Below are 13,535 nucleotides of genomic sequence, written 5' to 3'. Positions count from 1 at the left end.
ACGCTAGATGCCATCCTGACAGGATGTAAACATGCTGACGCTTGTCATGATGGCGCAGCCACTGAAGGAGTTTCTCTATGCCGATTTTATTCGATATCCAGTGGTGTGTAGACGCCTTGTGGGGAAATATTGATGGCACGGCATTTGGTTTAAGTCTGTGCTTATATCCATCGCTACCTATAAGTTCTTTCAGTAGCTGTGGACATCGTATCAGTGTTTTATTTTTCAAGTTGTGTTGCGGTAAAAATAGCAACAGGTAGTGCCAGTAGCTCACTGAGTGCAACCATTTGATGTCATCAAAATAGTGGCATCCAAAATATGTATAAAACAATGACGTAAATCTTTAATGGGTTTTCTACTACATATTTCATTGAGACAACATTTACATTATAGTGAATAGCTTATAGTGAACAGCTTATTATTTATCATCTTTAGGTTCTTAAATTACTGTATCTTCCAAACTTATTTTTGTTTCTTAACTACTAAAGTTAGTCACATATACTTCTGCTATTCTCTCTTTCTTCTGGTAAATGGGTTGGGTGGAGGGAGTGTGAGCTCACCTGCTGATTAAGATGTGTTAAATAGAGCATATGTAATCATGTCTGTCTCTCATCTGAGTCATGCATTTGTCATCAAAGCTTGACTTACTGTCTTAGTACAAGAGAAGGTCCAGACTTTTGTTTAGGGAGAAATATAATGAGTTTTCAATCTTATCTCTACAGTTTCCTTGGTACTTATTGGATTTTATAGTTGGCCAGTTTGTCATTTATTAAATGATTTGGGTTCTCGCTAACTTTTTATTGGTGATAGCTCTTCTAGAATCTTTCATATAATTTTATCTCTCTCTCTTTTGACAGTGGGACTCGATGAAAGATGACAGAGGAGGTGATTGTTATAGCCAAGTGGGACTACACAGCTCAGCAAGACCAGGAACTGGACATCCGGAAGAACGAGCGCCTGTGGTTGCTGGATGATTCCAAGACCTGGTGGAGAGTCCGCAACGCATCCAACCGCACCGGCTACGTCCCCTCTAATTACGTGGAGCGCAAAAACAGTCTGAAGAAAACCTCACTAGTGAAGAACCTGAAGGACACACTCGGTAAGAAGTCTCACAGCTCAGTGAAGCATTTCACCAATTCACAATCCTGCCAAACTAGAAAAGTCCTTTTAAGGCAAGTCTGTTTATTTAGCAGCCATCTTGGCCATCAGGAACCTATTTTTATGTAGGCAAGTAGAATATCAAGTGGGGAGAAAAACAAAATCTCCAGAACTGCTTAATCATCAAATTCTTATGACTGAAAGGCTTGCTCTCCTTTGTTTTCCTTCCATTTTAAATTTGACAGCAGGCATTTTCATGGCCTCAGCATTTGCAAGACCAGTCAGATTTAAGGTTATACTTAAAATTGTTGGGTCATTAGATAAATGATCTAAATGTCATTCTGAAGAGCCTGTGCAGGTCTAGACCTCATACTCCTTCAGTAATGACGTGTATGAAACGCCCTCACAGTTGCCATGCCCTACTTCCCCCATACGCCTCCGGAGCTTCATGCCTTTAACGCTCAATCTGTCATCTCAAGGCACTAAGGAATACTCTTGGGACTGTCGTTTTTTCAGCGAGTTGTATACAAGCCAACAACACAAAACAAACACTGAGATTTATGAAGCAGCGGAAGTTCCTTTGATTGCATGTCTTATGCTTTATAAAAATGATTTTTTAAGTTTATTGTTGAGATACTTTGATTTTTTTTAGTCACCTTGAGGGGCCCTCCTTCATTCATTCCAATGACGAATCTTAAAGGGGTCCTATTTTTGAATTGTAGTCCGTGTGTAGTGTGTATGTTTGGGCATAAAAAATATCTACAAAGTTACAAATCTCAAAGTCCACTCCAAAAGGAGATATTTGTCTTTAAAAATGCCTTTTCAAGAACTACAACGAACGGCTCCTTTGGACTACAGCGTTTGTTTTCCGTATATAATGTTATCACAACCACTATCACAGAGCCACTTCAATGAGCCGCAGCGCAGTGGGTATAAACACAAGCATAGACTAGAGTGGCCGCGTCAGAGCAGTAATGCATAAAATGCATAAACTTGAAGTGCAATGTAAAATGCATTAACTTGCAGTAGACTAGGTTAGGCTTATCAGTGATGATGTTTTTGATAATCTTAGGCTGTTTTTAGCCTTATGCTGGAGCTGGTTTCGGGCAATGTAAAATAATTAAATAAATTAGCACGATAATATAATGTATTGGCAATCTCGCTAGCTGAGGATAGGACTCAACACTACTGTAGCGTATTATGTACTCACCCTCCATGCATTCTAGGTGTATATGACTTCCTTCGTTCAGACGAATACGAGTTATATTATGAATTATCTTGGCATTTCCAAGCTTTAGAACGGCATAGACAGGTGTTTCTCTTCATCAGTCCAAAACAAGTCCAATAAAGTGCATCCATCCATAATAAAAAGTGCCTCACACATAAGAATCAAGCATAAGAATCACTTTAATCTAGCTTGCGCCAACTGCTTTAATAAGGGGTGTGGCGGTACTGAAACACCGTCTAAGCAGTTCGCCAATTGCAACGCAGTGGGACAGCTAACCAATCATAACACATTTCCTTTTTTCGGAAGGCGGGCCTTCATCAAACCCAGAACTATTCGAGCCATTTGTGCCGGGCTGGGGGGAACGGTATTATAATAATGTAAATAATGTGAAAAATAATGCATTTTTCGAACCACCAAGCATGAAAGCATGTTCTAGTACACCCCAAAACAAGACTTTTTAGTCTTAAAAGTAGGTGAAGCGTCTGAACACTCAACTTTTTGTGATTATGACATGTTTTGTTAGGACAGGATTCATGGGATTTTTTAAATTAAAAACGGTCATTGTTAAAAAATGTATCTCAAGTTTATAAGATTGGTGTGGCCCTAAGAGCTGACACTGGATGTCAGGCGCCCCCTGCTGTCCATTAACAAACCCACCAATATCCTCATATCCATGCTCTTTTCAAAAACACTATACTGTTTGGACTCAAAATAATCATTGATATGTTGTACATTTGTTTGGAAATATTCAGAGATGCTTTTGTGGTCTCTTGCTAAACAGTTATTTATCCTTAAAAGACTCAGCGTGTAATGTGCAGAATCATATTTGCAAGTTATCCATCAGTTCTCCCAAGGGCCGTCTCGGGACCTACATATGGGTGAGACACTACAGGTGTGAGGATTAATGAATTTTGAGCTCTAGTGCATCCCAATTTCTGCCCTTCTCATGAAACGCCTGAGTTCTAGGCCAGAGCGTTTTCATTTCCATGTTCTCCAGACAGAGAAAAGAATCCATGAGTACTGGTTGAGAATGTAAACTGGAAAGTTTAGAAAGAGAATATGGGAAACTTAAAAAGCATTGCGTTATCAGACCAGAATTTCAATGAATTCTAACTCCTGCCCAATGTATTTTTATGTATTTTTAAATTTGTCCAAATCATTAGTAGCCCTACATGAGAACATGCTTATCTCTCTCTATGTGTTTGTTTGTCCCATATGTGATTACCATGAGTTAATGAGCTCTAAATAACATTTTGTTATTTCGTTAATGAGCTCTGAACAACAGGAAGCAGTGAATCGATAATGCCTCGTCTGCTGCGGGGTGTAGAGATGTGGAGAGGTTTAATAGCTACTGAAGTTGTTAAATGCAATGCATTTTCACTATGCAGGTCCCTGAGACAGCCAATGAAATTGGAGTAGGCCATCATTCAGCTTTCATGAAAACGGTGTTACATTTTACCTGCTTCCTTTCCATTGTTTTCCATTGTGTCCAAGTGAATGTGTATGAATTCCAAGCAGGTTAAGTTGAGATTTGTTAAAGCAGGTTAGGCAAGTGTTGAAATGAAACTCCTTGTTCAGATTTAATCTGTCCATACATAACAAAGCGTTCAGGTTTTGGGATAATGAACCGTATGAATGCATCAACGTAGTGGGGTTGACTTTTTTTGTTGATTTTTATTTTGTTAGTTACTTGGAGTTCTGATTATATTAGTATTCCCTAATAATATGTGGAATAAAGATAACAGGGGGCCATTTGTATACCAAGAGGAAGGTCATGAATATGCGTCAGTGACCTTCTAAGTTAATTCTGCATTGGGAATTAATTCCCATTGAGAGGCCACAGGGGACCTCTGATTGGTGGTTGTCACGGATACCTGCTCTCAAACCCTCCCTCCATCCTGTTGAGCTCAAAACCTGTCACTCTTTGAAGATCAGAGGATCTCGCTAAAGAACTGTCAGCGTACACTCACACTCACACACACACACACACACATACTTCCTCTTGGCACCTCTGAGTTTCACTAATCACACACTCTTACTATCATTTCACTTCCATCTCGGGCGTGTTGTTCTGTGAATTGGCATTTCCTAATAAACCATTCTATCAAGAGAAGAGGAAAGTGTGAAGAATGGGGCTCTGCGGTGCTAGTAGCTGTTTATCTGGTATCTCGACCAGCCCAATGTAGCAAAATTAGCTTGATTGAGATCTGTCCTTCTAAAGGGTTAGTTCACTCCAGAAACAGAATTTCCTGGCTCACCCCATGTCATCCAAGATGTTCAAGTCTTTCGTTTTTCAGTCAAAAAGAAATGAAGGCTTTTGAGGAAAACATTCCAGGATTTTTCTCCATATAGTGGACTTCAATGGGGATCAATGGGTTGAAGGTCCAAATTGCAGTTTAATGCAGATTCAAAGGGCTCTACATGATTCCAGCTGAGGAATAAGCATCTTTTCTAGCTAAACAATTGGCCATTTTCTAAAAAAAAATAAAAAAATACAAAAATTATGTACTTTTTAACCACAAGTGCTCATCTTGCACTAGCTTGACTTCACTTGTGTTTGATAAATGGTTGATATAATGTTTATGCTGCAAATTTGAACCTTCAACCCACTGATCCCCATTGAAGTCCACTATATGGAGAAAAATCCTGGAATGTTTTCCTGAAAAACCAAAATTTCTCCTTTTCCTTAATTTCTAATCCTAACCTATTGACTTGCTAAATTGCTATTTTTGATGTAAGTCTTGCTGTATTTATTTTCCTATATTTAAACTTGTTCCTATGACTGATCCTGTTTGGGAGTTCTGTCACATGCTAAAATATCAGCACCTCAATATGTGGACCTTGTACAATAGGAATAGTCTCCTTATCTGAAAAAAACTCTGAATGTGCAACATTGTATTTCCCTAATAGAGGCAGCGCTCAATGAATGGTAAATGGAGCCTGCAGCTTTACTGTGGGTTAGGTTCCAAGCTAATCATATAGATGGGGAGTTAATTGAATGAAGAGATATTTGGGCATTATTGTGGTATGGAGCTTAATGGACAGCATAATGGTAGGGGAGTGCCATTATTGCAGTTTTGATGGTTGGATGATTTTGCCTGTTAACAAGTCCGCTTTGTATTTGACATAGGAAGACATAGGTAAACTGTAAGTGTAAAGGTTAAGGAGAAAGGGGTGATTGCTTTCCGGAAATGTGAGTTAATGGACGGTTATATTGCCATCTTGTAAACGAAGGGAGGGAGAATGAGAACTTGTGGGTATGAATGCGTTGGAATGCCCATGAGGTAGTTTTTCTTATTGTATTGCTTGTGGTAGTTTGGTGTGCCATGTTTTGGTCACTTGAGATGGGCCAGAGCAGCTCTTCAAATCTCCTCTGCTCAAGTCAACCGCGTCATCCCTTTCTGGGAATTCTGAAAAGAGGCTTCACATTTTGCCATCTCAAAGACTTCTTGTACACGGTTTTCATAGATTTTTCTATCTTCATTCTCCTTTTTTAAGCCTTCTCAGGCGTTCCTCTCACGTATTTGTCACTGGTGGTGGGACGTGCTTCTATTTTGAGATTTCCCAGAAGGTCTTTGTTCTGTTTGTGTTGCAGTGTTCATTCCCTGTCAGCCCGAGCCTCAGAAGTACACACCACTCTCAGCCAACACAGTCTCAGAGTTCCAGAATAGGGAAAAAGTTTCCGCTCCCTTTGAACTGGAAGACTGACTGTTAACTGCTCTTGTTTGCAGTCCAGGTCACTCCCCCTTTTGAGTGCTGTTACTGTCCCAAATGGCAAGTCACTGTATATGCTAATACTTTGCTAATATATATATCATGACCTGCATTTGCTTTATATAATGATTGAGTACCTTCGTCAGGTACTCAAGCCCATCCCTACCTTCCGGACTGCAAAGGGTCGATATCTTTGTTTGAAGTCAGGAATGGTTTCAGATTAATTCGCACCTCAGAAAGCCTTGCTAGAGGTATTTTCACGTGTTTACACATACAACGAAATGCTTGTAACTGTCAAAAATCAGCTCATTATAAAAACCCAAACTCTGGTTGTCATCAAAATGTGCAGATGTGCACACATTGAATAAGCCACAGCAATGCTGACAAAGCATGCAGAGCAAAAATGGAGTTATGGACAATGACACGTGTACTGATCTGGTTTACTAGACCTGGTTTGACCTATTCCCTGTATAAGAAAACTACTTTTCTTTTTCTACCAGTGGTATACGTATATGTCTTTGTATTTATGAGATGGAAGTTTCTGCGCTCAAAGCATTGTCTGTTTCTTAGGTTACTTGTTCTTTTGTTAGAAAACCAGATGAAAGTAATCCCACCTCTCTTTAAAGCTGAATTTGAAAATCTTCAATCCTTAATCTCTCTTTTCTTCTACAGTTCCCAATGCACCCCTAGGACTCAAGTGTTTACTTTTTGGACTCTAACGCAGTCTGCTCTGTCAGATCACTAGTCTTAAGTAGATCAGCTTCTGTTTGCCCAGAAGTGGTGGCAATTTTCTATAGTAAGAGAATATGTAATGCTTTTAGACATCAGGGAACTTAAGGGTACTTTGCAGTCTGTGTTTCATTAGAAAGTAGGAATGGGAATCATGAGGAATTTAAAGCAGAAGTGTATCATTTTTTTGTACCACTCATATCAACCCATTTGTCCCATTTGGTGTTAAAGCAGGGCTGGGCAAATTCAGTCCTGGAGGCCCATTGTCCTGCAGAGTTTAGCTCCAACCCTAATCAAACACACCTGAACAAGTTAATTAATGTCTTCATTGATTAATTTCTAGATCACCAGAAACAAAGCCAATAAAAGGCAAGCCTGCAACCTCTAACAGCTAAACCTACTGCTTCCAGTTTGGGAAAGGACAACAGAGGCCATTTCTTTGAATGGATTTCAGTGGAGAAGAGGCTGCACTACACAGAATACACTCCTTACACTAAAAACAGTTCAATCCAAAAGTATTGTTTAGAATTTACAATGAAAAAAATGCAGTTTTATAAGACAAGTCATTGACTTTTTGCGACAGGTGGGTTAAGCTTTCGGCACTTCCCATTCATTCCTATGGTATCCGTAAACAATGCTTGAGTGTCGCACAACTCTGAACTGAAATACAGTGACGTCAAGGCTGTAATGTGATTGGATATCAAGGTACACGTGATCCAAGTGAACCGTTGCGCTTTCTCCAATAGTAAGTAATACAGACCATGGCTCTACACTTACTTTTCTTTTTAGGGGCACTTGTGCACAGTCAAAATTTCATGAGCACCTTCTAATCAATAATCAAAAGATCTGATTAAAAATAACCCTTCCCCTTATAAGGTGATATTTTACTCCTTAAAGTGATTTACAGGGAAATTTTGCTTTTACCTTTGCAATGGCATTTTTCTAACTTTATTAAAAGTATGCTATCTTTTATGTTAATTTTTTATTATATTTTATAAGAGTTTTAAAATTTCTAATTAAAACAACAGAATTAGAACAAATAGAATACAAATAAGTTACCAATTAAATGAAATCAGTATTACCAAAATGAATTTGTACTACAGAGGTGGCACAGAAGAACTCAAAATTGGCTTGTAGGTGTATTTTCATATTTAACAAGGCTCAGAGGTGGCTTGACTGCAGTCAAATTCATAAATACATGTTGAAATTAAAGTTTAAAATACAAAATTTTGAATATAGAAATATTAAGTGATTTAAAAAAACAGAAAATGTACTTTAAAAATGAAACTAAAACTGCCAGTAGGTGGCAGCAAGCCTCTGATATTTTTTACTGAGTCATTCATTCATTTGATTCATTCAAATGACTGATTCATTCAGGAATAAAGCAACTGACTGTCTTCATGAATGGCAAGCTAAATTATTGGCTCGCTAGATTCGTTAATAAACGCACGTTTATTCATAAATGAAACAACGCTGTGTTTGAATGGAGATGCACAGCATATGTGACTGAAATGGTCGCACTGTAGAGCCCTGCAGACCCTTTCATCTCTCAACAGTAATATAATCTCTGCTAGAAAAGCTACAGGCAGGTGTGTTTGATAAGGGTTGCAGCTAAACTCTGCAGGACAGTGGCCCTCCAGGAACCTGGGGTAATTTTAATAAAGAGCCCGTTTAATTTATGCAACTCTAAGCACTGGTAAAAGCTCTTGCTTGGAAATTTTAGACTAATTGATTGAAGGACTCATTGGTTAAATCTTTAGTCAAGATTCAAATAATCAGTTTTTGACAGCTTTCTTCCAGATTTCTACATCTTCACTGTTTTGTGTCTCTCTACTCCTCTTAGGCCTTGGAAAAACGAAAAGGAAGACTAGTGCCCGTGATCCATCTCCCACACCCAGCACAGAGGCAGAGTACCCATCCAATGGCAGCGCAGGAGGCGGTGGAGTGGGCGGGGCCGAGCGGATCTACGACCTCAACATTCCCGCACTTGTAAAGTTTTCTTACTCAGCTGAGCGTGAAGATGAACTCAACCTCATTAAAGGGGAGAGGGTGGTCGTCATGGAGAAGTGCAGCGATGGCTGGTGGAGGGGTAGCCATGCCGGCCGTGTTGGCTGGTTCCCATCCAACTACGTCCAAGAGGAGATGGGATACGCAGACAACGATGGGGTCTTTGGGGACTCGTTGGGGGGCTTCCGGTCTTTAAAGGTTGGGCAAGGGGCGGCGATGGCCAACGGCCGACCGGGAGGCTCTGGGAACTCCGTTCTGCATGTGGTCCAGACTCTGTACCCCTTCAGCTCAGTAACAGAGGAGGAACTGAACTTTGAGAAGGGTGAGACGATGGAAGTTTTGGAAAAGCCAGAGAACGACCCAGAGTGGTGGAAGTGTAAAAACAGTCGCGGCATGATCGGTCTTGTGCCCAAGAACTATGTGGTAGTGCTCAGTGATGGGCCAATAGCGAAGGGTTTAGGGTCAAGTCATGGCTCCCCTCACATCAGTCACACAGTTCCCTCACGTACAGGCAAATTTGCTGGAAAGGATTGGTACTATGGTAACGTGACACGGCACCAAGCTGAGTGTGCACTTAATGAGAGAGGAGTGGAAGGGGACTTTCTGATACGGGACAGTGAGTCATCGGTAAGTTGAACTGACTTTACTTACATTTGCATGCCAAACTACCTGTTGCAACAACCTTCCCACATAGTTATGCAGTCTTGTTGAGTTATGTAATGTAGTGTATTGGAAACCAGAGTGGGAAGAAACTGCACTAGCCAACTGAACTGCACAGTGTGAACCAATTATTTGTGCAGCCCGCTGGATGGTGAATCTGTTTACTTGCACAACCCACTGAGTGTGACACAGACCAATTTGGGCAGTGTTGAATAAACCATGAAACTTGCAAAACTTATTTGAATTGCAAAGAGAATATGACTTCCCATAGTGCTGTTTAGAGGTGGGCAGTATGTCCAAAATCTTACATAGCTAGTAATGTTTTATCACATATTACACTACCAGTCAAAAAGTTTTTTCTATTTAAAGTAACTGCTTTCTATTTGAGTATATTTTAAAATGTAATTTATTCCTATGGTCAAAGCTAAATATTTTGCATCATTACTCCAGTACCCCAGTGTCACATGATCCTTCAGAAATCATTCTAATATGCTGATTTGCTGTTCAAGATATATTTATTATTATTATTAATAATAATAATAATAATATTTAAACAGTTGGGTACCGTTTTCAGGATTCTTTGATGAACAGAAAGGTCCAAAGATTAGCATTTATCTGAAATAAAACATTTTTGTAACATTATACACTATACCATTCAAAAGCTTGTAGTCAGGATTATAGCAAGGATGCTTTGAATTGATCAAAAGTGATGATAAAGACATTAATAATGTTACAAAAGATTTCTATTTCAGATAAATGCTGTTGTCAGGAACTTTCTATTTATCAAACTTGAAAAAATTCTACTAGGCTGTTTTCAGCATAAATGTTTTCTGAGCAGCAAATCAGAATATTAGAGTGATTTCTGAAGGACCAAGTGACTGGAATAATGCTAAAAATTCGGCTTTGAAACCACAAGAATAAATTACATTTTAAAATGTATTCAAACAGAAAACAGTTATTTTAAATAGTACAAATATTTCAAAATTTTGCTGTACTTTGGATCAAATAAATGCAGGTTTGGTGAGCAGAAGAGACATTAAAAATCTTACTGTTCACAAATTTTGACTGGTAGTGTACATATATATGGTAATGCAATGTATGTATGGTACTTCTTACAAAATTTGGCTGAAAATGAATTTCAGAAATATTCCAAATTTTAATCATGTGGTCAAATACTTTATGAATGAAGGTCCTTAAAGGAAAAGTTCACCCAAAAATGAAAATTGTTATTAATTACTCATCCTCATGTTGTTCCAAACCTGTAAGACCTTCGTTCATCTTCGGAACACAAAAAAATCCGGAAGCTTTCTGACCCTGCATAGACAGCAATGCAACTACCACGTTCAAGGCTCAGAAAGGTAGTAAGGACATCGATAAAATAGTCCATGTGACATCAGTGGTTTAACTGTAATTGTATGAAGCTATGAGAACACTTTTTGTGTGCAGAGTCAGAAAGCTCTCGGATTTCATTAAAAATATCTTAATGACATGAGGGTGAGTAATTAATGACAGAATTTAAATTTTTGGTTGAACTATCCCTTTAATTTCATTATATTATTTGCTTTGAAACTTCTTGTGGAGTTTTTAATTGGAACTTGAAAAGGTATGAAAAGAGAAGATAATTTATTAAAATAAATATGTTCCAAGTTGGTACATATTGCTTGGAAACCATAAATCTTCACCAGATGTGAGTGGCACATAGCAACTCGAAAATTATAATTACCAAGCAGTAAACTGCTTTTCTGCGACACAGTTCTCAATATTTGACATGTTTGTCTAAATTATGTGGGATTTTTAAAATCATTATAATCATGCTGTGGTGTATGGTAAAGCAGAATCTGATTTTATTTGAATCAATGCTGCCATCTGGTGTTTAGATAGGGAAAAGCAGCAGCAACAATGTCCTACTGATTTATCGCTCCATGTCTTTTTCTGTTTGTTTTTTTTTCCTAGCCTAGTGATTTCTCCATTTCTCTGAAGGCTGTGGGGAAGAACAAGCACTTCAAGGTGCAGCTGCAGGACGGAGTGTACTGCATCGGTCAGCGGCGTTTTAGCAGTATGGATGAGCTTGTAGAGCACTACAAGAAAGCGCCCATCTTCACCAGTGAGCAAGGAGACAAACTCTATCTCGTCAAGTCCCTTGCTTGAATTTGTCGCAGACGTTACCTCTCCCCCATGCACCTCCGTTCCCTTCTTTTTCTCTTCCTGCGCACTCCTCTGACTTTACTAAATTCTTGAAAGAGGGGATGAAGCTCTTTTCAGAAGCAACTTCAAGGACTGTTTGACATTTCAAAGCCCAATTGCCTCCACTCCTGTAGGGAGCAGTAGCAACGTATCATTCTTTTAAACAGAGATGTCCGTCCTTGCTATACGTGCCCTGTTTGTTTTTGTTTTTAAATGATTTACAGTCACTTTGAAGGTTTTGGTAAAGAAAAACAGAATGGGGTTTCACTGAACAACATCTGTACTCTCTCCCGGCCTTTGGACAGCTGTTTTTCTGCTTTTCCTGTTCCTGGTTAATCTACAACCTCAACTCACATTATATTGGTTTACATTTCTCTGCCCAAAAGAGCATTATAGTGTTTACACTTGCAGCTCTTGTACTGAATTAGCAGAGGAGAATAGATTCATGTGCATGTCTTAACCTTGATCCTTCAGAGCAGGCGAGCATTTGTAATTTGGTTCCCAACAGATGGTTTGTCTCCATTCACACAGCTCATCCGAAGGCCATGCAACTTCATGTATGTTCACACTGCAGCTGCCTATTGCATTACACTGTCTGAATCTGAATCCAAACTAGTATTTGAGATGACAGTCAGATTTCACCCTGAAATAAAGCGGTGCTGTCCCATTCGTTGAGCCTTTACAAACACTGTTTTTGCATCTACAGTCCCGTCCTTCATACATGAAGGCAATGCGAACATACGCAGCTTCCAGGTATTTCTCTTGGATCCGAGTCGCTTCAGGGTTTCTTCAGAATCAGGGTACTTCATAAAGGGAGAAAAATATTAATAAAGACGGCGATGAAGAGAGAGATTGTAGCTTCTAAGAGAGAGCAGTTTCTGTAGACAAGGAGAGATTTTGAATGTGTGTCCTTTCAACCAAATGTGCCACCCACTTCCAGTTCTGCTACTATTGATGTCTTATTGCACCTCACCAACAAGTCTTCTCTGCTCTCAGTAACACATAGTTGATTGTGAACACTAATTCACATGATAAAACATGATTTTATTTCTTTACTTTTGTCAATTACTCGACGTCTGTTTACCAATAAGTGTGTTGGACAAGGGGTTTTCAGATTATTTTTTTTTAAATCTATTTGTCTGAATGTTATTGAGCAATGTTATTTAATTCCTCTTTCCACTGTATGTACATATATATATTAAAAAAAGATATGGTGCATATATGAATCGTTTAGATCCAGCATTATGGTACTGTATTGAGGACAGTGTGGTGAGAATTGAAATACTTTTGTTCAATAAAAGTTTTGCAAAATAACTTAAAAGGACCTTCGGTGTTGTCGCCTGTGCTTTCTTTTCTCATGGTTCATCAATACTAAATTCTAGCTCTGAAGAGAATTATTTTGTCAGTTCATCTCAACACCTTAAAACTAGGACCACAAAACTAGTCTTGAGTAGTACGGGTAAATTTGTAGCAATAGGCAAAAATACTTTTATGACAGAAATCATTAGGATATTAAATAAAGATCAAGTTCCATGAAGATGTTTTGTAAATTTCCTACCGTACATATATAAAAACTTCATTTCTGATTAGTAATATGCAAGCTAAGGACTTAATTTGGATAACTTTAAAAGCGATTTTCTCAATATTTTGTAGTGTTGGGTTCGAGTCCACCTAAGTCGAGTCCGAGTCGAGTCCGAGTCTTTTACCAATTGAGTCCGAGACGAGTCCGAGTCCAAAATGGGCCGAGTCGGACTCAAGTCCGAGTCCCAAAGGGCCGAGTCCGAGTCGAGTTCGTCCGAGTCCAAGGAAACACTAATGTTTGTCAGTATCTTAACATTGTTTTAATCCAGGGGTGCCCAAACTCGGTCCTGGAGGGAGGTGTCCTACAGATTTTAGCTCCAGCCCCAATTAAACA

The 13,535-nt window shown here is 39.0% G+C and overlaps 1 protein-coding gene across 1 annotated transcript in view; it reads left to right on the top strand.

Moving 5' to 3' along the window:
• The window catches only part of nck2a (NCK adaptor protein 2a), a 60,578-nt gene extending 47,634 nt beyond the window's left edge, over positions 1-12,944 (top strand). The window contains exons 2-4 of the mRNA XM_051119229.1: positions 858-1,099; positions 8,613-9,403; positions 11,390-12,944. Coding sequence (XP_050975186.1) covers positions 874-1,099; positions 8,613-9,403; positions 11,390-11,584 — 1,212 coding nt within the window. The 5' untranslated portion in view covers positions 858-873 and the 3' untranslated portion in view covers positions 11,585-12,944. The remainder of the gene's footprint in view (positions 1-857; positions 1,100-8,612; positions 9,404-11,389) is intronic.
• Positions 12,945-13,535: the final 591 nt, after the last annotated feature.

Source organism: Labeo rohita, chromosome 9, assembly GCF_022985175.1.
Source record: "Labeo rohita strain BAU-BD-2019 chromosome 9, IGBB_LRoh.1.0, whole genome shotgun sequence".
In the NCBI taxonomy this organism is placed as follows: Eukaryota; Metazoa; Chordata; class Actinopteri; order Cypriniformes; family Cyprinidae; genus Labeo; species Labeo rohita.
Note: the sequence above shows the minus strand (reverse complement) of the source record. Positions and strands in the feature narration are given on the sequence as shown.